The 24,934-nt window shown below is 34.0% G+C and overlaps 3 protein-coding genes and 1 long non-coding RNA gene across 5 annotated transcripts; 3 read left to right on the plus strand and 1 right to left on the minus strand.

Moving 5' to 3' along the window:
• Positions 1 to 4,330: 4,330 nt before the first annotated feature.
• Positions 4,331 to 5,397, plus strand: LOC109149141 (transcriptional activator Myb-like). Of its 2 annotated transcripts, XM_019296796.1 has the most exons (2): positions 4,331 to 5,001; positions 5,035 to 5,397. In XM_019296796.1, the coding sequence occupies exons 1-2, from the start codon at positions 4,482 to 4,484 to the stop codon at positions 5,226 to 5,228; spliced, it is 714 nt and encodes a 237-aa protein (XP_019152341.1). In that variant the 5' UTR covers positions 4,331 to 4,481; the 3' UTR covers positions 5,229 to 5,397. The 2 variants fall into 2 exon arrangements, with proteins under 2 accessions (XP_019152341.1, XP_019152340.1); XM_019296795.1 differs by having other exon boundaries at positions 4,332 to 5,397.
• Positions 5,398 to 6,975: 1,578 nt separating this feature from the next.
• On the plus strand, positions 6,976 to 9,277 carry LOC109149163. Its single transcript, XM_019296822.1, has 2 exons — positions 6,976 to 7,541; positions 8,879 to 9,277. Exons 1-2 carry the CDS (start codon positions 7,092 to 7,094, stop codon positions 9,032 to 9,034), a joined length of 606 nt encoding a protein of 201 aa, XP_019152367.1. The 5' UTR covers positions 6,976 to 7,091; the 3' UTR covers positions 9,035 to 9,277.
• Positions 9,278 to 9,955: 678 nt separating this feature from the next.
• On the plus strand, positions 9,956 to 11,726 carry LOC109149126. Its single transcript, XR_002048920.1, has 2 exons — positions 9,956 to 10,367; positions 11,438 to 11,726. It is a non-coding gene; the product is annotated as an uncharacterized LOC109149126 (long non-coding RNA).
• A 539-nt stretch (positions 11,727 to 12,265) lies between these two features.
• Positions 12,266 to 16,776, minus strand: LOC109149569 (nucleobase-ascorbate transporter 3). The gene is made up of 14 exons (XM_019297396.1): positions 16,100 to 16,776; positions 15,149 to 15,246; positions 14,882 to 15,058; positions 14,670 to 14,770; positions 14,485 to 14,560; positions 14,230 to 14,289; positions 13,968 to 14,161; positions 13,788 to 13,884; positions 13,562 to 13,648; positions 13,377 to 13,435; positions 13,152 to 13,243; positions 12,948 to 13,025; positions 12,708 to 12,868; positions 12,266 to 12,618 (listed from the first exon to the last, which is right to left on the minus strand). The coding sequence occupies exons 1-14, from the start codon at positions 16,257 to 16,259 to the stop codon at positions 12,397 to 12,399; spliced, it is 1,662 nt and encodes a 553-aa protein (XP_019152941.1). The 5' UTR covers positions 16,260 to 16,776; the 3' UTR covers positions 12,266 to 12,396.
• Positions 16,777 to 24,934: the final 8,158 nt, after the last annotated feature.

The following is a 24,934-nucleotide window of genomic DNA, read 5'->3' on the forward strand; positions in this document are numbered from 1 at the left end:
GGTAAATAAATATATAGCATTATTTTGTATTATAATTTTGATATTTAATTGGAAAAATAGTGCACAAAAAAATAATAGATAATATAGTGAATATAATCAATTGATGAATTTGAATGTAAAAATTTTTACATTTGAGAAAAATAAAGACAATATAACTAATGAAAATATTTCTTTTAATTACTTTATTGATAATTAATAATTGTTTTTTCACTGAATAAAGACATTGTAAGGATAATGTAGTGAATATAATCAATTAATAAATTTGAATATAAAAAATTTTTATATTGAAGAAAAATAAAGACAATATAACTACTAAAATTATTTCTCTTAGTTAATTTATTGATAATGAATAACTTTTTTTTTAATAAAGGCATTGTGGACACATAATTATAAATTAAAGAAATGCATATGTATTATTTTTGTTGAAACTACTAAATTATTATTTATATAATTTAATAAGAGTAAAATAGAGTACTAATTATGCCAACTTTGATTGGGATGAGATTCGAACCTAAGACCTTTTTCTATTAAAATCAATGAGTAAGTTAATGGTGAACTAACGACAATTCATAAAATTTTAACAGAATTAGTAACGGTGTGAGGGTATTTTAGAAAATTTTAGTGTAAAATTTAAATCTGATCAATCTTTCAATCAATCTGAGCCATTCATTTGATTAAAATCTGTGACCGCTATTTTTTCTACACCATTTTTTCTACCCATTATAGGCCTAACTCTCTTGGGCTCTTATTAGTATAGTAGATTGTAGATAGTAGATAGTAGATAACAGAAATAGTGTTTCCCTTCTCCGGTAAGGAATAAAAACAGCTGTGCAAATACCAACTCTGCAATACATACAATATAATTGCTTGTTGTCTCCGGAGTCACTGAAAACTTCCAAAATCTCCGCTGAAATTCTGACCACTACCTGCGCTACCTCTTTGCTTTCAAACTACATACAATCGTGTGCCAATGTGGACCATATTTATGCAAAATAAAGTTAATGATATTTTCATCTTCCTTCTCTCCAAAATGTTGAATCTCCCATCTTAAGAGTTTCAGTTCGCATTAAAAATCTGACTACTTTGAATATAATTATCATATTATGACTGTTCAGGTTAAATCTTAATTTCTTCTTTCAAATACTATCTACTGAACTATTGAACTAAATTTGTGCGGGCAAATTAATAATAACTTACCAAATTTGATGCAAACACACAATATATAATAATCAATATGTAGTGGTGAGAACAATTAGATAAATTAATTGATCCAAACACACAATATAATAATAAGTAGTAATGAATTACTATTTACTAATAACGTAGAACGAGGGAGCCTAGGAAATCAAGTGAGGAAAAAAAAAAAAGAGTTAAATTTGAGTGAACAACTAACGTTTTTGATTTGTAAATTAGTTAATCCTCAAAGTAGTCTCTTAATTATGATGTAAATCTCAATTTGTTTGTTAAAAAGAAAAAATATATATTACGCGCCTCTGCTCACGCTCCCCAACGAGGAGTACCTTTTTATTCAGGACATAACGCTCGAAAGTCAAAGCAGTGTCTGACTCGAATCGCGTGAGATTCGTCCTGGCTGTACGTGGGGCCCGGTCTACGTGTAACTCCTTGGACTCTTCCTCCAAACCAACCGCTTTGCTCAGACCAATAGATCTCAGGCGTTGGTTGGTCCGACCGGACTCCCACACCCCTTTAGATTTGAATTCTTCCCCTGCAAACTACTTCCAGGGGCCCACTTTCACTTTTTTCCTTTTTTCTTTTCCTTTTTTTGCCAAAGTTTTAAATTAGTGCTAATTAAAATCACATGATCATCCAATAGAATATTACAAAGGAAGAGAATGGTTCACACCCTATGTTTTGGTATGGAAATGAACAAAAGTAATTAACACATTTTTTGCATCAAATATAAGTAATTTAAATCAAAAAAAGGTACACTTTAGTTCAGATTTAGGTCTTGAACAACCACCAAAACATCAAACTTCACATAAACATTTTTTAAATTGTTTTGCATTTATCCAGTTGAGAGCTTCTCTTTTAACAATGATTCAGCCTCTTATCTCAATAAAAAATGTTTTGTCTCGTAAAATTCAGTCAAAACTCATTCCACCTTCATCCTTGTCGATTGCAACATCAACATTTAGTTTCCGCCAACTTGGCTGAGGCTTTTCTCATCTATTAGTGAAGGCAGAACTAACAATAGGGTGATATACAACATTATCATCGACTTTCTCCTTACTCCTAAGATAATTTTTTATTTGGCTAATTTTTTGAGTGTATAAACACTCACTCCGTTGAGTCTATTGCACAAATCAGAGTTTTGTTAATACAACTTTTTAACTTTTTTATTGTGATTTGTAGCCTATTACATAAAATTATAATTTATTACATGTACATACACTCTCTAATAATAATTGTGAATTTCTATCTTCATCTTACAAAATAAAAAACAACGACAGCGCTCCGTTGTCCGTATTCGAAATTTCGAAGGTAAAGAGTCACGAGCATGATTGCATGTAACAAGGTAGGAACACTACCAATTATTTCAACATTAAAAATCACGTTTTAATTTGTATAAAGCTAATTCCTTGATCAAGAATATTTAAGATAAAGTATATATCATGTGTATCATTTTCCAGTGACTTTTGTTTTTTTTTTTTTTTTAAAGACAATCAAAAGGGTCCAGATATTTTGATGGTTTTAATCAATTAGCACATTCATTTTGGATTAAGTAGCAGATGGCAAAAAATAATGGTAAACATTCCAAACCTATTACGGAGAGGTGATAAATTACACTAAGAAGGTTATGTGTGACTTACTCAACCGAAAGAGTATTGATCGAGATGAATCAAACTTGTGACATTTTAATACGAAAATTGCTCCAGCTACTCAACCACTCCTTGCAGAATCCTTTAAAAGTGTTTAAACCATATCGGATAAACAATAATGTATGTCCTCTTTGTTGGACAAAACCTAGCTATAAAAACAAATTATTCCCAGGCCAATGACATTTTTTATCAACACGCAACAACTCTGCAGCGTTGTACGGCGACGTTGTACAAAACAATAATAACATACGCAAAAAGTAAAACGACAACAAACCCACCCCACATCGATTCATCCATATATCATTACCAACGACGAATTCAAACCAAGGGAGCACTACGAGTTAACGAACAATTAGAGGCAGTTCAATGAACCTTCTGCGTGCCATGCATGAACACTAGCTAGCTAGCTAGCAAGTCAAGATGACAAATATAATGGTGGTGATTATATGTCGCCATCTGATCTGGGAATCCATATATAAAAGACAAAACAGAACCAACGAGGACAGATCTGATCTGCTACGAGAAAACAAATTAAAGTAACCTATAATAATGTGTTTAGTATGTGCTTAACAACTGGTTTGGGATCTAAGCACCGATTTAGTTAAGGGGGCATTAACTCCCACCAACTCCACACTCCCCACTTTCCATGAAGCCACCACTGTACTGTTGGACTACCTAAAACCATGGGTCCACTCCAATTTTTATGACTTCCTTTGCCGCGTGATTCACACCATCTAATACTACATAATGCCCATACCTCATTAAAAATATATATATATTTCTTTGTCATACAACTGATATTTTGAGTTATTCTATGATGTTACATAAAGTAGTGTGAAAATGAGAAACATAAATACGTACAGTATAAAAGTTCTTTATGATCATTATGTTTTTTTTTTTAATAGTTATAAATACCCATATTTTTTTTTAGGTCATAGGTCCCATGACCTAATAGTTTGTTAAGTATTAACCTAGTTTTGTTCAACTTGGTGATTTAGGGGTTGTGAGTCATTTCACTCTAGTAATTAACTCAACAATCAAAAAGTCATTCATATTCAAGCATTCTGTCACAATTACTAAAAGATAACTTAAACAGTTATTAAACACTGACTTCCTATGCTGGTTTAACTTCTTGTAAGGCGGACTTCATCCACAACACGTACATTAGGTAGCGGCTTCAGACTTTTAGGTAAATCCTAGCCAATATTGGGTAATTAAATGTTAATTTGGTCGGTAAACGTTTACTTGCTGACACAATAAGATCAAATACACCAATGACATCACATATATTATAATAATAATAATAAAAAAATTTAATCTTTAAGTAGAGTGTTAAAAAAGCTTAGCAGGAGCTAGCTGGTGCATGCATCTGTCACTGCACTGTGCAGACGTATTATATATATATATATATATATATATATATATATATATAATACTCACTACTCAGTATTATATAAACATCTGCATCTATATATAGTTCTTCAACTCCAAATCATTCAACCCACTCCCCACATCACTCCAAGCAAGAATTACTCCAAGCAAGAATTTCCTCTATTTAGAAGTGTGGATTTCCAACAAATTATACCAAAAAGTTACAGTCTTTAAACTATTCAATTCGATCTTCTTGGGTTCCACTCCATAATGGGAGCTTTTCATAGATGGTCGTCGACGTCTTCCACGTCGTCGGATTCGTGTTCTTCTGGATCGTCGTTTTCGGCCGGCGGGAATCAGGCGGAGAAGATCAAAGGGCCGTGGAGTGCGGAGGAGGACAAGATCTTGACGCGTCTCGTGGAGCGGTACGGCGCCCGGAACTGGTCCATGATGAGCAAGTACATAAAGGGCCGCTCCGGCAAGTCCTGCCGCCTCCGGTGGTGCAACCAGCTCAGTCCCACCGTGGAGCACCGCCCGTTCTCCGCCGCGGAGGATGAGGCCATCTTGGCCGCCCATTCGCGGTACGGCAACCGGTGGGCCACCATTGCGCGGTTGCTCCCCGGACGCACCGACAACGCCGTCAAGAATCACTGGAACTCCACGTTAAAACGCAGGCACCAAAAACAACCTCAGCCGTCTGATCTTCCAATGACGGCGGCGGACGTTAACGTTAACGTTAACTCGTCCGGATCTACCGAATCCAAGACGGAAAAATCATCGGAAACGGACAGTGAGAGTCCGAGAGTGGACACTGGAAACAGAACTTGGGATGACGAGTTCGACCCAATGACGGCGTTGTCCCTGGCGCCGCCGGGAATGGGCCGTCACTCTCCGCCGGAGAGGCCGGCTGAGAGTTTGCCGGTGGTGTTTTGGGATGCCATGAAAGATGTGATTGCCAGGGAAGTGAGGGATTACATTACGTCGTCGTTTTCGGAGGCGTCTACCAGCTATCATTAGCATGAAAGCGATGATGTTTAGTGGTTGCTAATTAATTATTTGTTAATAGTTTTCTATTAGGAATGGAAATCTATCGCCATCATGAGACCATGGTCTGTTAATTGACAGCTTGGTTATATTATATTATTATAGTTAAATATAAACTTAAGAATATTTTGAAACATTAAAACCGCATGTCTTACTATTTTGAAATATTAAATAAAAAGTCATATTCACCAATAAATTAATTAATATTTATATCTTTATTATAATTTTTTTTGAAAAAAAGCCTATAAATTAATTATTCGTAATACGGTCTTACACAGGTATTACTCCATGTATATTATTGGTACAAAATTCTTGAAGCTTGATTTACATTATTTTAGGGTAGAGCTAGTTGAATAATTGATTTGATAACTACAAAATTTTAAATCGATTCTGTGTGAAAGATAACTATTGGTATTTTTTGTTATAACTGATTACAAACTGAGTTTTATTTGAAACACAAATTCGAATAATAGCTGAATTAAAGATAAAAGATTATTGAATTCTTTAAAAAAGCAGAGGCAAAATTCACGGCTGGTATTAAACACGTGCGTGGTGTATCTGATGTTAAAGGGGCACATGTGAACACCGTTTCCTTCACCGTCCATCCCTTTCTAGTTTGATGTCAAAATCAGATTGTTTTTTTGATGCGCAGCCACATCTTTTGTTCTCCTCCACTTCTATAGTTCTCTTTTGTTAACCGACAAGGACGAAATGACATAACAAAAGTCTAAGACTAATGTATAACTAATTACTAATGACAAGATATTTTGGGTCGTTTAAGTATAAAGTCGTGAGTTAGTTTTAACTAACAATACTATATCAACTTATTAACATGTTAAACAATGAGACAATGATACATGCTAGTTATAGGTAGTTAAATTTACAGATCAGTTGTCCCACTCAAAAGATGTGTCTATGCAAAAAGATTAGTCACTGTGTCCGAAGATAAAAACTCTATGTATACCTAAAAAAATTATACTGAACATTTAAGAATTTATTGTAATTGTTATAATGTGAATCAGGCGATCAGGGTCCACTATGTACATGATAAATCGTGTCCAAATTATATATTTACAATTAACATTTTATGTACATTTAATTATTTATAGGTACATAATATGTTCAATCGTTATATCCTACACCACGGCGCACATAGTACTGTGCGCCGCGCGTCTCCCAAAACGACGTCGTTTTGGGGTCGTGTTGGGAGGCGCAGTAGGAAGTTGCTGAGATTATGTGTATTCGTTCACAACGTTATGTGTATTGGTTCATACAGTTATGTGTATTTTTTATACAATTATGTACATTGTTTTTATACAATTATGTACATCCGAATCAGAAAATTTGTGTGTATTATGTTAAGAGTTGATGTGTATTATGTTAAAAGTTTATGTTTATTATGTATTATGTTAGATTATGTGTATTATCTTTTAAAAAGAGTATGTATATTTTGTTATAACATTATGTGTATTCATGTATGACATTATGTGTATTCAAGTATAACATTATGAACATTCTTGAACAGCGGGTTTTTTTTTAAAGAAAAGCCTACTGCCATTCACTGGAGCGGGAAAGTTCAAAAAAAAAAAATAATTAAAACGACGTCGTTTTGCATCTGGGCGCATAGTGCAATGTACGCCGTGGTGTAGGATATAAATTGCCCAATATGTTATAGGTGATTTTATGTGAGGCCCAAAACCTATTTTTTGGGGAAGCCCAGTAAATAGGGATCAGCCCAATTCGGAAAACAGCACCGCCGGCGATACTTTTGGGTTTTGGTCAGTTCGCCGTCAGTGATGTCAACAAGCGTCGGAGAAGTTCTAAGACAATTCATCGATGGGGAAGGAGAATTCCAAGTCCAACAACCCTCTATTCTGCTTAAAGTGGCCGTGGGATACTGCTATCCCTAACCAGAACAACCCCCAAAGCCCTGCAACTCCGTGTACCTTAGAGACGCCATGGCTATTCAAATCATTTCAAAATTTGAGTTCCTTAGCCTTCGGTTTCATCCATAACATGCCCGAGTCCCGAAATTTTTCCCTCGGAATGAAGGCGCCCCCGGCGATGAAGAAGAAGTTGAGTCCGGAGGAACAATCGGAGGCGGAGCAGAGAGCGTTTGCGGCGGCGCTGGCGAGCGTTAAAGAGGCTACGGTGTTGGAATTCTACTCCCCCGCGTGCCAGCTCTGCAACTCTATGCTTAGTTTCGTTACGGAGGTCGAGAAGCGGAACTCGGATTGGCTCAACATTGTTTACGCTGATGCTACGAGTGATCAATGGTTGCCTGAGGTGCACATTTTCTGTTCCCAATTTCGCATTATTTTCGTTGCGCACTAAATATTCTCTTATATTTTGAGCTAAAATAGATATACAGATCTTGTGTTGCTGTTGCTGCGTTGTAATATCCAAATTTTAGCTCCATTTAAGTTCAAAGATCTCAGTTTTACCATTCAAGAGTCATTCTTTTGGTGGTTTGTTTTGTATTGTGATGAAGAAGTATAGGTTTTAAAATTGCTAATGTGGGCAATCTATCCAAGTTGGTTTTGACTTGGTAACACAATGGAGTATTGGCCTTATTGGTTTAAGCTGAGCAACTATGGATAACCTAGACTAGTTTGCCTCTTGTAGTTCACACACCTTCGGATAATTGCTGCCCGTTTCCCTCGTAACTCCAAAAAAATGGTAATGTGAGTTTAGTTCATGTTGTTCTTGGAGAGCTGGAGCTATTGGAGTCTGGTTTTGATTCTCTAGATAATCACCTACTAAATGTGGATCATGTAGTAATTCCAAAGTAGGTGATAGAGGTTTCACCGTAGACTAGTTTGCCTCTTGTAGTCAACCGGGTAGGTTCACACACATCTTCGGGTAGTGGCCGCATGTTTTCCTCGTAACTCCGAAAAAAAAAAAAAATGGTAATTAAAGTTTCGTTCATGTTGTTCTTGGAGAGTTGGAGCTATTGGAGTCTGGTTTTGATTCTCTAGATAATCACTTCTGGATCATGTAGTAATGCCAAAGTAGGTTATAGAGGTTTCACTGCTTACAAATCAACATTATTTTGGCTAGTTTCTCTGATTCCCAAAAGGATGTTCTCATTGGCGATGTTGATACTAAAAAAATGTTTTTGTTTAGGATTTTTCTCAGTGTAGCATCAAGGGACTTTGTGAGAACATTGCTGTTTGTAGAGATTTGTTTGGTTATGTGAATGCTGTAGAGGTTCTTGGTTCCTGATGAGTTTATAACTGGACACGGGTGATGCTGCAAATCTCCAATTAACCATCAATTCAGTGGGGATTTTCCGTGGTCTTTATATCCTTGCACTTGGCATCGAGTAATGACACACAATCTCGAATTTGGGTTACTGAAATGAGAGTAGATAGTGGTAACTCCTAATCCTATGCCAATATCGATGTCACTTGAGAGTTTGTTGTGGATCCAGGCATCCAATATCTTCTGTAGTACTTGCACTTGTGTGAAATACGAGTAGCAGAGTCCATCTCCTAATCAGCATATATTGATGTTATCTCGTTATATGATTCTGTTTTGTTTGGCCTAACTTCATTGATGAGTGCATTTTATGCTTGAATTGCAACTGACTTATTCTGTTCTGTTGTGTTCTTATTATCCAGCTTCTGAATTACGACATAAATTATGTTCCTTGCTTCGTTCTCCTGGACAAACACGGGAAGGCGCTTGCAAAAACAGGCGTTCCAAACAGCAGACTGCACGTAGTTGCTGGCGTTTCTCACCTCCTCAAAATGAAACGCCCACACAAAAAACAGTGATGGTGAATGATCTCATATACTTTGTTTGTGCTGCAATAGCTTTCATCATGCAGAAACTCATGTGTTGAACCAAACAACTCAAATCATAGGATGACCAATTTCACTCTTAGTCTTAGTCTTGTGTTGGATTCTTGGATGCATGCGAAAGGCATTGTATTTGTTAGTGGATGTTAAAATACTTAATTATTATATTAAATTACAAAAGAGCTATGTTCACAATGTGATATTGTGGTGTGTTTTTTATTTTCTTTCTGATCATTACATGATTTTTTTATTTTTATTTTAAATATAACACTGATTATATATAAAGGCATCCTAATGATGGTTTGAACCTGCCTAGGCTATACACAATGCTAAAACATACAACATATCAAGAAAACACACAATGTTGTGGGTGTAAGATTGTGGATAAGAATGTAAAATTGAAGCAGAATAGTTGTAGTGTAAGAATTTCACATTCTCGTGTGAATAACTCTATTTGGCCTTGTAAACATCGGACACTCCAACTTAATGAGCTATTAAGTTACTAAAATAATTTACTATTTCATAATCTTGTCAGACCGAGATATGGAACTTTTAGGACAAAGGATTCCACCTTTTTTGTGGGAAAGAAAACACACAATGTCATTATAAACCATTCTTCTAAGAAGATTTGGTTTAATGGGCAAAAATTTGATAAGAATGGACTGAGTTGGAGTAGACATATAGTGGGAATTTTACTCTTTAAAAGTTGACATCTTGTTTCCCATTGTTTACATACTAAATATTCACAATTTAGGATCAGAGTCTACCTGGCTGGTCCATGGTATAACAACGGTAGAAAAATATATTGGGCTTCGTTTGCTAAAAGGAGAAACCAGGCCCGATTTGAGTGGGCCAGATGGGCCTAAGGATCCGCCCCAACCCTAGACTGTTGATTATCCAGTAAAGAAGGCAATCGTAATCATTTTCCGGCCACGATTAAGCAAAAGCGGCAGCTGAATTCTTCTACGAGCGGCGAAGATGAGTTTGGGGAAAGTGGGCAAGTTCACACGGAACATTCTAGATCAGAAACGCCGATTTCTTGCGGCCAAATGCGAGGTGAAGAGGAAGCTCTACAAGGCCATCTGTAACGACCCGAGTCTTCCGGCGGATATGCGTGAGGCACACCGTCAGAAGTTGTCGGAGCTTCCCAGGAATAGCTCCTTTACCCGGTTGAGGAATCGGTGTATCTTCACCGGTCGCCCTCGTGCTGTTTATGAGAAGTTTCGGATGTCTCGGATCGTCTTCCGTGCTTTAGCAAATCAGGGTGCTTTGCAGGGCGTGAAGAAAGCTTCTTGGTAGCCATCTCCAGGTATAAACTGATTAATGGGTTTTTCTAAGATTTTTGTATTGATAATTTCTTGGTCTTGCTATACTATACTAAATGCTCGAAACTGTTCGACGAACAATAAGAATTCTTGTTTTGTCATTCAGTAAGAATTACACCCCATTCCAGCATAGATCATATTTGGTTTTCGTGTTTTGTTAGTTTCTATTGTCGGTGGTGTAATTCTTGGAAACAATGTTGCAGAAGAGTTTCTGGGTAGTAAAGAGAGAATCTTTCTGCCTAAAGATTGCCTTTTTTTTTTTTTTTTCTGGCATAGAAGTAAGAATTAGTTTACTGTATGTGGTGATTCAACTATTCAAGTGTATGATATGATTGGGCGATCTACCTGTTTGTTGATTTTCCATTGAGAAATGTATGCATTACATTTACTTGCTGCGAGAATGTCCTGAATCACACTGGAATCATGAAGTTTTCAGAGTCATTACATTACGTAAAACACTATTATCTTTGTCATTTAATCGAAATGGGAGTGTTGTATTTAAGAAGAGATATAAAAAGAAAAATAAGATGCTATTCTCTGGTTATGGTTTCGAGCAACATGGATTTCCCTATTCATGTTGATGCTAGGCAGAGTCTTCAGTTCCGTGTTAAGGCATTTTGTTGAGTGCTGTTAAGGTTTTCAAACTAATTTCTGGTTTTGCATTCTAATTACAAGATCATAGATTTGCATTGCAGATATTTAAGAACACTTAACAAGTATTATGTGAGTCTTTAAAAAGGCACATTCTTTCATCCCATTTGCAATTTTTGCTAAAGTTCATACTTAGCATTGAGATTATACATTTAATTGCAGAATTTGTAATTTTATACGAGTCCACACCAAAAACTGCAGACATGGATTCACACGCCTGTGCCTGGCTTTCTATACTACCCTTTGAATGGCTGTCTATTGTTTGCGGGATATAACGCAGTGTTGGTTATGTCGTACCTGCATGGTCATGTCACCCGCGCTATGATATATAGTCTTAGATTGTAATTGGCATGAAAATATCGAGATAAGATAATGGTGACCGACTAACCATGTCATTTTGCAGGAAGTGAAATGGTGCGAGTCCTGAACAACACTTAACTAGGAGTTGAGCTTGGATCGAGACATACATCTATAGCTTTCGTTTTGTGCTTCAATTACAGAAAAACTTGAATGCCCTTTGTTTCGATTATTACAGTGGCACTCTTTTGTCTCAGTAGTAGTGTTCAAGAACTAGTGATCAATTTGGTATTATTAATAAAGTTGCAACTTCATTGATGTATCCACTATGATGTAAACATTACTAAGAATTATCATATGCTCTTGCAAAATGCTTGCGAGATCTTTTACTTTAACAGAGGTTTTGCTACAATTAGGGTTGTAATTAAGTTTTGTTAGATTTTGCAACAATTAAGGATGTAATTGAGCTGAACTGAAGTTTGAAGCTCAATTTCAGTTTAGAGCTGGAAGCTTAAGTTGAACAAAAAATAAAAACATAGTATTTTTTGAGTGATGAAAGAAATACGAGTGGCATGATACTATTTCATCCAATTACTAACTTATTAGATGAGAAGACCTGTGCTTAATGCAACCGTCATAATTTAATCATGTGTCCTTAACTCTTTACCCGCAATCTTTTTTTAGGTGTGGCCCACATAGTAATTTTCTCGTTGAATTGTAGATACCTCTATTGGGTAGGACAACTAACCTAACTTTACCAACAATCTACCATTCAAAGAATCAGAGTATACATTGAAAAAAAGTATGCGCTCCACTCTAGTGTAATAATCCATAAATCACACAGAAGTGATAAACCGCCCAAAAATAACATTTTTTTTAAAAGCAAAATAATAACATATTTGGTCTCTAAATACCCTAGGTATAGACTTAATCCTTGACTAACGAAAAAATTCATTTGAAAGCCAACATAACTTTACAAAGTCAATCAGCAAAAATGTTATACAATTCAAAAGAGTCGAGACAAATTGGACAAGTTTGCAATATACAAGGATGGGTACGAGGTTGTTATCGCATGAATCTTGTAGGCATATACTCACCAAATCTAATGGGATAACTATAGAACTCTTCATTTCTGCTATCTCCCGTTCTCCTATGGAAAGGCACAAACCAGGGGAGACCTCTGTCTTCCACTGTATGCCTCGCTTCCAGGGTGTTGTCCAGAATTGTCCCGACGATCATTGCCACAGTCGGGGGCGATGAGAAAATCGTATTCAATATGCCATTGAACTGCAAACATCGACCAAAACTGTATTACTCACCAGCATTTACTATCGGTTAGAAGAATCGCACGGTTAAGGAAAGGTCAGGTTTCTTACCCATCCGGCCTGGGTTTTGACAGGACCATGACCAGAAATATCCGTGTTCATCACAAAATATTGCGGTATGGATATTCCGAGGAACAGAGAGACACCCAATACATAAATGTTTCGCATCGAGTTGTTATTTGCGAATTGAATGTATGAAACCCCAACAGCAGCTGCAATACAATAATGAAATTTTAGGCGAAGATACATTGAGAGGATTAAAAATTAAAAATGATGAGGATGAGGACTTACCAACAATGCCATACAAGATGCAATATATGGCTGCGAATATGGGCAAAGGAATTGAAGCAAAGAATGCACCGAATTTTCCTGGAAATTTCAACAAATCATTGTTCGGTTATATAGTTCGTGGGTTCATCAAATGACGTATGCTATATTTACAGCTCAAAAAAGCAATTTTGAATCTAATAGAGGGCGAGTGAGAGAGAGTCGAACCAAATATGGAAAAGAAGATCATGAAAGCACTGGATATCTCTACAACTCTTCGGCTCCCGACACGAGTTAGTCCGAGTAGGCCAACGTTTTCACTGCATTTTCCCATACACATCAAGACGAAGAAGAATTACAATATTGATTGTAAAGCTAAACATACGATGCCATCTAAAAGCATTAGATAATGAAACCCGATAAAAATGAATTTGCAGGGTATTGGTTCCTTACACGGATGCAGCAGTACCGACAACACCACCGAAAAACCCGTCAATGAGCTGGCCTATACCCTGCCCATGCAATAAAACAAAAAAATAAGGCGACAAACCGCATATTAATGTCCAATGATTTGGTAAGGAAAAAAAAAAAAAAAAAAAAAGAAGAAGAAGTGTGTAGTCTTCTTATGACGGAAGAACCTGAAGGCCAATGCTTCTGTTTATAACAAATGCCGGAGGGGCGGTGGCACCTGCAAGCCTCGACGCAGCATAAAACGTTGTAATGGACTGCAAAACCGACATGATCCCAAGTCAGAAACTCCAAAAAGTGAACTTTTTTTACGGAAATTCTTTAAATCTCAAAACATTTCGGTTATTTCACTAGGAAACAAGAATTGAAGAATACGACACGAAGGCGATAACAGACCTCTGCCGACGTAACGAGTGCAGCACCCATCATTCCGAAAACATGGCTCGCTCTAAATATAGGAGTGCCCCACTGGAAAGGATACGGAATCTTGATCCTAAAAAAGAATAGAGCTCCAGTGAGAATTAGTTAATTTGGAAACAGACAGATTCCTAAATCCTAATGTTCCGCTAGTACTACCATGGAGCAGACGAGATAAGGTTGGACCGATCTGTACGACAACTCAGCGCGGTTCTCTCCCTAACATGGTTGTACGCACCAGCAACAGTAAGGATAGCGGCAAATGCCCAGACAAGTCCAACGCAAAATAGCAAGGCAAATCGTTCAAGAATGGAACGGGCACGTTCGTGGTGATGGATGACATGTTGCAGATACTGTAGATTACGTGTTAGTTTTATGCTCGTGGTATTGAGACTAAAATGAATCGAATAAGGAACATCACCTGTTGGCATACAACTAGTAAAATTAACATCGGGAGGCCAATCTCGACACAATCGGCCAGCTGCACAAGTAAACGGAGATACACCATATCAGAAAAAGTATTACGCCTTTCAGCAAGATTAAAAAAACCAGTGTTGCAAAAATCGCGCCTAGGCGCTAGGCGGTCGACCTCCTAGGCGCCCGCCTAGGCACTCTAGGTGGTCCCCAGGCGCCTAGCGATTTTTTCAACATTGAAAAAAACGGAAAGATACTTTACCTGTGGGAAGCCCCTCGAAAACAAACCGAGACCCAAAACAATTACCAACGGAGCTATAACAACGGGGCTGAAGAATCTGAAGTGAAGAAAGATGCGGGAATCGCTTATAAATATCAAGTAAAAGGAAGTGAATAAACATTTTAACGAGTGTTAGATGCCGATAACAATGATGAGAATCAGTTTACCTCGTAAGATTCCCCCACACCTTGCCATAACCGAGAATAATATTGATAAAGGAAGAGACAATTAGTGAACCTTGAATCGCTCTCATTGTGTGGAGGAATCTCTACAAACACCATGGGTGAAAGTAAATAATTAATGACTATAGTATGTGTTTACAATCACAAAAAAAAAAAAAAAAAAAAAAAATTGAATAGTAGAACCGAATTTGCTTTACCTCATGCTCGGAGGGAAAGGTATCATTAGAGAGATCATTTATAACTAACAATGCCGATATAAGATATGCAAAAGAAGGACCCATGACTGTGGGGAGCCGTGTCCCAAGAAGTGTTTGCAAGAGAGTATTCACTCCGGACGTGAAAAGCAAACCTTGAATCACGCGGGCCCTATCACCCTGCTCGAGAGATTAAATAAAGTTCGGGTTAGTTACCACTCGAGATGACAGTTAAATAACTTCCTTAAGACGGGAATGGTAAAGGCATACCGCACCCCCTCCCATCTGAGGCACGAGTGTATTCACAATCATCACCGTAGTTCCAAGCATAACCACATAGTGTTGGAAAGCCAGCAAAACCGTTTGAACTGAAGAAATTAGAGATCATAATTAATTAGTTGCTTCAGATTATCCATAAATTGTTAGCTAACCAATCCAAAATTCCCAAAGTCATGGCATATGGTGAAAGAATCCAGATACACGGGGGCTAGGTTTGACAACAATGCAGCTCTTCATAGCAGGAAATAATGATCTTCAATGGCCTAGAAGGCAAGAACTGGTGAAAAGTCTTTCTCCCTAAGATTGGAACCCTATTTCTTTGGCACACTCATAAACAATGAAATTAAAGGCCTATTACTAGATCCCACCAACCCTAGCTTCATTGTCAAACTGCAAAATCACTCACTATCTAACCATCAAACTCTTTAGAGCTCAAAAACAATGAAACCATTTCTTTGGCACACTCATAAACAAGGAAATTAAAGGCCTATTAGAAGAAAAAATCTCAGTTCTGAGCCACTAAACCCCAGGAGCTCAATCCTATGCTTCTTACAAACTTTTACTAATCCATACATGATGGCAGAGTATGTTAACTGACACTTGAACTATAAACCCATATGGGTACTGTTCCTTTTCAAGAAAAGAAAGACAAAAGGGCTAACCAGAAAAACAGTATTTTAGTCAATAGATCTCCAATTTGGTCCCAAAGTAAAGAAACTATAGAATATCCCATATGAAAAAAGCACAACTTTTTTTTATATTCTGTATGGATGTTTGAAAAGCGTATCACAGGAAAAGTTGGTGATACACCTTTTTCAGCTCGATTTATTACTTTGCAAAGCTTATTTAAAATTCAGACGCCAGAGATAAGCACAAAATTGGTTAAAAGAAAAATAATTATAAATAAATAAAAAAAGAATCTTGTGCGAGAAGAGAACTAACCCCATGAAGGGTTGGAGTGTATGCAGTAGTGGAGGTGAAGCAGCTGCTCCGCCGGAGGGTAAACGGGGCCTCTGGCGGCGCCAAGCGGCATTCCTGGAGGCGGCGGCGGAACCCCCTGTGGCGGCGGCGGATGGTGGTGGTGATGACCTGTCTCCACCATTATTATCTTATCAGTTATCTCACTTCTACGCCAGAAAAGAATCAAACTTTAGGCAGAAAGATTCCCCCTTTTATGACCCAAAAACTCTTCTGCAGCTTTGTTTCCAAGAATCACACCACCGACAACTGAAACTAATAAACCCAGGAGCCAAATATGGGAACTTGTCCAAAAAAAAAAAAAAAAAAAAAAAAAAAAAGGAAACCAGAAATCTCTTTCGCTGCCGCGCTGGAAAGTGAGATGCTTTAACAGTTTAACGGGGCTCTCTTTCTCTTTCTCTTTCTCTCTGGTTTTCCAGAAACAGAAACAATTAATGCTACACGCAAAGAGGTGAAGAAGATGAGATCGAAACCGCAGTGCAGTGGATTAAAATAGTATTATTAATTTGATAGATGGAGAGATAAATAAATAAAGAAAGAAAGAAAGACAGAACGAGGAGGTGTGGACGCGGAGTGGAGAGTAAAAGCAGCAGCGACGAGATGGTGGGGGTGAAGGACTTGGATTACATTACGTTAAAGTTTGTCCTTTTCGAGGAAAAGAAGAGTGTCATCGCAGGTAAATAAATTACCAGGTATGCGTAGGACCACATGGGTCCACGAATTCCGATGTATTATTTTGCACACCCGCCCCTCATTTCTGACTTTATAACACTTCCTGCCATGCTTCATCCCTTTGGCCTATGGTACTTTGCTTAGTTTGCTACTCACTCACTACGTACTTTCTTCTTCATCTTCATAAATATCAACCAAAGTACAATTATATTCTTACATAGTACTTCACTTTTGATTTTAGCTTTTTACACCATTATTTTCTTATATGCCCTAATTAAACTTTTTATTTATTTATTTATAGATTGATTTGATTGATGAAATTATTTATAATTAAGGATGTCACTTTTCATTTGATTATGCGGGGATTCTTGTTCTAATGAGATTATGGGAAGAGGAAGGGAATCAAATTCAGGCAACGAGCCGTTTCATCCGGTTTTCGTTGGGGGCAGAGATAATCTTCTCTTTCATGTTCGGTCTATATTGTATTAATTTAAGAAATTATATATAGTTATGAAAAATTAAAGACTAATATTTGAATTTAGTTGTTTAAATTAATAATTTCATATTTAAATTTGTTTACTTAAATATTAAAAATTATACTAAATCACTAGTTTGGATATAGGGTTGACAAGAGGATTCTTTGTGGTGGCAAGAATGAGATAATTTCTATATCCCCAGCAGGAATGACAATAATACTCCATCACTGTCACACAATGTTGTCATTCATATTTATAATTTTTTTTTAATATTTGGTTTAATATTAGTTTATTGATATGAAATATATGCCGGTCAACTATGCCCCGAGCGTATTGGTACAACATTCCCAATTCCTGACTATGGCAGACCATATAAACTACACGGTTTGCATGTCGACATTGTAATGGGTTCAACCTTTGTACTTCCGATCCATTTGGAGGCTCTAGCTACATATCAGGAATGAGAGAATGTGAAGATACACACCTGATATGAGCACAACTGGTCACGTAATAAGTCACATGGTGAGCGCAAAATGTGTGTAGATCTCATCAAACAATGAAACTCATAAAAGAACATTTGGCCCATTTCACTTAATCGTCGAATCCATTCAAGACACGTAGAAGACATGTCGAGATGGTGGTATATATCCTCGCGTTCCTTCTATATAAGGCACATTTATTGCCTTTGTTTGGGGCCTTGGGGGTGAGGGTGCTTATTACCTTACTATTGTTCATAATCCAAACTAATTCATATTCACTCAATATTACTCACTGTAATTACTACTTGACCATTTTCCAAGGATAATAATAATATAGTTTACGTGTTTTATCTTTCTCAGGTTGATATTTGCACTATCATTTATAAAATTTATGAGAAATTCTATAATATCAAAATGTATTGCATCTACTATTAGAGTTATAATATTTGGATATATACTCTAACAATCCATATTATTAACTAGTTTACTATACAAGAGATACTCAACATTTAGCAACCTTATGCACAAAGAATCAAAACAAAATACAACACCATAAGCATGTGTCGTGCAACGAACGTGCAAGCCAACCTTGTGGAGATCATGACAAGTGAAGACAACATGGTTCAAAACAATACTAATTGTATTAGAGCATGTAGTATTCTTTCACGGAACATAACTAAATTTCAAACTACCACTATGTATAAATACTTACGCTTTATTTTGAAAACATGTGTGATCTTTTCTTGATAGTAGTGAAAATGTCAACATTCTGGAGACAATGTGAACAAAGACAACATACCTGAATAATACCCACTTGATTTTCTTTTGTTGGATGAAATTAAATTTTGAAGTACATGTATAAATAGTAAAACTTAACAGTATAAAAGACAAGAATGTTTCTCGATAATATGTAGTAAAATTCGCATTGTGAAAAACACTAATCTTGTAAAGATCATAAAAAAAAAAAAAAAAAAAAAAAAAAACACAACAAACCACAAAAATAATAACAAAATAGTATTGATCATGCTAGATATACCATTTGTTATTTTTCCATTCGACACAACTAAATTGCAAATCACCCTATCTATACATAGTTAAGGTTTTACATTGAAAATGGGATGAGAAATATATAAAATAATGTTACATTCTCTTACAAAAATTATTTTGCAATATTTAATTTCATTATTGCGTTTCATTATTTTTATAATTAATTTAAGTAATAAATGCCTGATCAGCCTAACAAGTAGAGGTAATTTCCATTATGTAGGCAGCAATATATTTATTTTATGCATTATAGAGTACTAATTATTTTGTATTTAATAGTTGTAGCTATCATATATTCATATCTAAATAATAATAATAATAATAATAATAATAATAATAATAATAATAATAATAATAATAATAATAGGCGAAGTTAGGGGGTGTATTCAATCATGACTTTCATAGAGTTTTAAAGACTTTTATGAACTTTAAAAGTTTGGAGGTATTCAATTCAAACTTTTAGAGAGTCTTTAAAAGTCAGGTGGTATTCAATCAAAATTTTTAAAGAGTCTTTAAAAGTCGTGTGGTATTCGATTAAGACTTTTAAAGAGTCTTTAAAAGACATGTGGTATTCAAAAATTTATGAACTTTTGTAGACTTTTTAATTTTAAGACTTTTGTAGACTTTTCCTTCTCAAATATAAATAGTTGAAATCCAACCATCAACCCCAAGATTTCAATCTTCTTTCTAACAACTTTGAATGTTTTCTCTATTTATTTAAACTCTATTTTTTCTCATTATTTAAACTCAATAAACCTATCTAAATTCAATAAAAAAAAAAGTCTTCATTATCCTATATTTTCCTCATACCTAAACAGCTAAACTCTACCAATTTGTCTCTCACTCCTCAACTTTAGAATCTTCATCTAAAAATTCGAAATAATATTATTTTTACTTCATTATTGCTTGTTTATATTGATTTTTATTTTTTTTTATGAATTTTTATCCCTAACTTTCTCTAATTCTCCCTAAATACATGAACAAAGCAAATTTTTCATCGTAAAATTTTAGTATATGTTTCATAATATTCATATAAATACTTATATATTTTGATTTTTATTCTTTTTATGTTTATATTCGTAATATATATATATATATATATATATATATATATATATATATATATATATATATATATATATATATATATATTTTAACAATAGGTTACTACGAATAGCGAATTACTGTTCGCAACAACAATTTGGGGTTGCAAACAGTAGCACCTTGTTGTTGTTTGCAGTCTCAAATTGCTATTGCAAATAATAGTTCTTTGCGTGATGTCTAGCAATATATCAAGTATAATTTTATATATATTATTAATATTATATTTTTTTTATTTTATGCAACTTATAATTATATTTTTAAATATTTTATTTGATCAAGTCTTTTATTATAAATTTTATTGTTCAATATTGTTATGAATTTATAATGAAATAGTTTTTTTTTGTTGATGTTTATTAATATATATATATATATATATATATATATATATATATATATATATATATATATATATATATATATGTAATTAGCATATAAGTCTCAGCATACTATGGATAAAAATAATAATGTTGAGAATGTTGATGTGGGTGAAGAACTAATAATAAGAAGAATTTTATGATATATTATAACTGTTTTGTAAGAAAATTGTAAATGATAAGAATCAAAATCATTGAAAGTTTGTTAGGATGTATTCAATTTAGAATTTCAACGACTTTTGTAAACTTTTTAAAATAAAAAGTTGATAAAAGTCTATGAATGTTTTTTATACAGACTTTTATAGAGTCTTATAAAGTTTTAAAAAGTTTTGAACGACTCTATGAAAGTCAATCAAAGTTTATTAAAATCTATCATTTTAAAAGTCTTTAAAATTCTACAAAAGTCATGATTGAATACACCCCTCTTAATTTTAAAAAATCACGAAAGAGTGTTTTGTCACGGTTGAAATTCTAACCAATATGATCACAATTAGTTTTTGCTATCCTTAAGATCTTATTTGACATGATCAAAATTGGTCTTGTTATATAGTCATAATTAATCAATTGAAAAGTTAATATTGGGGTATTGAAATATAGTCACAAGTCATTGGTTTTAAAGCAATGGGCAAAATGGACTAGTTATTAGTAAGTATAGTCCAAATTGTGTCCTATTATCACTTTGATTAGGATTGTAAATTATAGAACAATCTCCAATCAAGTTAATTGAGTAGTTATTTGATAATCATAAAATTTTAAATTTAAATCATCGTAAAATTAATTTAGTTAATTTGACAATTAAAATTACGAGATGAACGCATAATATTCAAATAGCAACTTTTGAACTATTTTGTAAATGTTGTAAATTAGAGAAAAAGTAAACAGAAACCAACAAATTAGTATTCTTGGACTTTTTAAAGCGTTTTTTCCTATAATAATGTCTGCCATTAATCACATTAAAAAATAATTAAAGAACAGTCAATTCCAATCTTATCCCCACTCTCCCTCTCACCATCCCATCCCACCATCGCCCACTTTTTTTTGTTTTTGTTTTTGTTTTTGTTTTTTTTTTTTTTTTGGTTTTTTGTTTTCTGTCAAAATCCAAACTCCTATCATTTCATTCCGTCCGCAAAACAAATTGATCCGCTCCTAGTCACATGAACTTATTTTCTTTTTAGAACACTATAAGATATTTATATTATTTTTCTCAACAAATTATATTGAACTTGATTGTGATGAGACTCATGATACCTTTATTATAGAAAGCAACCCATCAAATTACAAGTATTTAACAATCACACGAATCTAATCTAAAATCGCGTTAGTTAATTCTCTATTTTTAATTTTTAAATGAAAATAAATATATAACTAAATGTTGTTAAATATTATATTCATAGATAATAAATATATAGTTTAAGCTTGTATTCGAGGGTTTAAAAAAAAAAAAAGCTTGTATTCGAGGGTTTAAAAAAAAAAAGTTTGTATTCGTGTCAAACACTCAAACACATAAAAAATAATACGAAAAGATCTACTCGATCATAACATATCATGGTCCGACAAAAAATGATACTATAAGTGTTAAATATATTATATATAAAACATAAATATATAGTTGGTTAAACTTGTATTAAAATAAAAAATATATCTCAGCATACACACACACACACACACACACACACACAAAAAAAAAGTGTATCTCAATTAATGTATTGTTTATTACTCGTAGTAAAATAGAAATTTTGTTTTGATTTATATATAAAATTTCAAAGTTTTAGCAGAAATTGAGGAAGTGTAACACAGTTACCGTTTGAATTTAAACTGTCGCGGTCCCCATGGCCCCATGCTGCGTGAGGACAACTGTTCACTCCCTGTCTACGATACAGTATATTCCATTTTTAAAAAAAAAAAAAATAGTATATTCCATTTTTTTTTTTATAACTCATTTGTATCATTTTACCTTGAACCTTATAAACTTGTTTTAAGTACTTGAAAAGAAAAATTGAATTAATATAATTTTAACACTAAACATTAAAGTGTACCTTGCTACATACAAAGAGCCTAAAACTCAATATTTATGACAAAATTTAAACCCACCATGTCATTGAAAGCAAGTATCGTGTGAGACTTCTCATACACTAGATTAATGCCTTAAGGCACAATGAAGTATATTTTACAGTTCACACTTTAGAATATTGATTTATGAAAAAGCTCATAACCACTAAATTTATAACCCTAGCTAACAGTAAATCATAAAAAAAAAAAATATTATAGTTGAGTGATATAAATTTTTAATTTTAGATTTGATTGCCCACTAAAAAATTGAGATCCAATTCGAACATAAGATTAGGAGTATATCCATTATTCACAATAAAAATAATTTTGAATAAAATATCTTAATCCCGTTAAATCAAGAACACACAACCCTCGCTCTATTGTAATTGTTGGATTTTGGAACCGGAGTCACGTATACTAAACGGATGTTTGGCTAGATAAAAAAGTTTTTTCATGAAAAATATTTTTCTTAGAGTGAAGGAAAATGTTATTTTTTGGTGTTTGGTTCATGGAATTCATTTTCCATTGAAAAATGAATTCTTTAAATTTGAGTAAAACAAAATCTTTAGTTGGACATGAAATTTTGTTTTCTATGAAAGATGTGAAGAAAAATTTGATATGACTTGACTATTTTATGCTTATTTTCTATCATAATTATGTTACTCTTATTAATTTGTAGGGGCATATAGGTCTTTATACATTTTATTCATTACAATTCCAATCTAACTAAACAATAGAATTAATTTTTCTCAGTAATTTCTTTGTACCAATCAAACAATAAAATTTATCTTCCTAATAATTACTTTTCCATAGAATTCAATTTCATTTTTCTTGAAATATTTTTCGTGAACTAAATAGACCTTTAGGAGCCCAAAAATATTTTGGGCTTTCAACCCATATATTAAACGGACTAAACTGAATTTCCGGCCCAAGAATCTTTTGATCTTCTTCATGACTGTTCACTATGTTGGCAATTTATATGGCAAATTATGGTGTGCATCCGTATGCACCATGCATGGTGCATACGGATGCAAAAACGACGTCGTTTTAATAAAACGCGCGTCTCCTCTTTAAAAAAAAAAAATCAGGTTCGATTTCAAGCAACAACATATGAACTAAAATTCCATAATCGGTGAACTATAATTCCATAATCGATGAACTATAATTCCATAATCTAATCTATGAACTAAAAATTCCAGAATGAATGAACTAAAATTTCATAATCTATAAACTAAAATTTCATAATCGATGAACTACAATTCCATAATCGATGAACTATAATTTCATAATAAATGAACTATAATTCCATAATCTATGAACTAAAATTTCAGAATGAATGAACAATATAATGTTGTTGCTGGGAATCGAACCTGAATTTTATTTAAAGGAGAGAAGCGCATTTTTTAATAAAACGACGTCGTTTTGGCATCCGTATGCACCATGCATGGTGCATACGGATGCATAGCATAACTATCCAATTTATATCGTGCACTATGTTTGGCACTTTGGCACCATGCTTACTTGGGTTTCCAAAATGGATAACAAATACATTTTGGCATTTAACTATTTTCAAATGTATTTATAATTTTTTGGATTCGAATTTCAACAATTGTTATACCATGAATTAAGATTTATCTCGCATTGTGAATTTTGATTTAAAAATTATGTGTACATATTTTGTACATGCAATTAACAGTTTATGTGTCAGTAAATAAATTAAAGACACAAAACATATTAATTACAAACACAAAACATGGTAACTACTGAATGACACATAATATGTTAATTGCAGAAACATAATGTGTTGTTAAAATATTATATTATGTCTCTACAGTTAACATATTATGTGTCTGATATGTAATTACCATGTTATGCGTATGTAGTTAACATGTAATGTACTTTCAATTTATTTACAGACACATCAAATATTAACTGCATATATATAATATGTCAACTATAAACACATAATCTAAAAGGTTATTTTGGACTAGAGTCCACAATATAAGGTAGATCATGATCCATGATATAATTTGTTGAATTTTAGTCGGATTTTAATTGGACTTTTCTCAAGTCCCATCACATGATATTTCATGAGTTGTTAGTTCGGGTTTGACTAAGCTAGTTTACTTCCAGAAGATCCATTGCTAGTTAGTTTAGGTAAAGCCTTGGAAATGAATTTCGCTTAATGCACATTCTTGTATAGTTGTTGTAAAATTGCGGATTTTACAGTCAATAAAGTTTTAAACACTAATAAACATTTAACCTAATTTTGATGCTACAGCTTAGCTAATGCTACTATCATGAATCATGAATTGAGAGTTGAGAGTGATTAAACTTTAATTTATTACTGTTCCTTAATGACGAAATGCTGTCGGGGCTTTTATGCCTTGGTAAGATGCCATAGCCGCTTTCAGGCGGCAATTTGTCTCCATTATTACTGATCTTATGTTAAGCTGTCAACTGCACTTCAAACGCCATTCTTCTTTGCTCACATCTTTTTAATCTCTATACATATGATATTATTTTGATTAATTCATGTTTTTGAGTGACAAAAGAAATATGCAATCACTATATAAGGACATGCATATTGGGTAGTTCTTG

Source organism: Ipomoea nil, unplaced genomic scaffold, assembly GCF_001879475.1.
Source record: "Ipomoea nil cultivar Tokyo-kokei standard unplaced genomic scaffold, Asagao_1.1 scaffold2159, whole genome shotgun sequence".
NCBI classification, from domain to species: Eukaryota; Viridiplantae; Streptophyta; class Magnoliopsida; order Solanales; family Convolvulaceae; genus Ipomoea; species Ipomoea nil.

Coding starts and splice junctions, on each gene's coding strand:
- LOC109149141 (XM_019296795.1), top strand. CDS start 4,482: ATGGGAGCTTTTCATAGATGGTCGTCGACGTCTTCCACGTCGTCGGAT.
- LOC109149163 (XM_019296822.1), top strand. CDS start 7,092: ATGGGGAAGGAGAATTCCAAGTCCAACAACCCTCTATTCTGCTTAAAG. Junction 7,542..8,878: donor GTGATCAATGGTTGCCTGAG/GTGCACATTTTC, acceptor CTTATTATCCAG/CTTCTGAATTACGACATAAA.
- LOC109149569 (XM_019297396.1), bottom strand. CDS start 16,259: ATGGTGGAGACAGGTCATCACCACCACCATCCGCCGCCGCCACAGGGG. Junction 14,561..14,669: donor GTGTGGGGGAATCTTACGAG/GTAAACTGATTC, acceptor TCTTCACTTCAG/ATTCTTCAGCCCCGTTGTTA. Junction 13,885..13,967: donor CTTATCTCGTCTGCTCCATG/GTAGTACTAGCG, acceptor ATTCTTTTTTAG/GATCAAGATTCCGTATCCTT.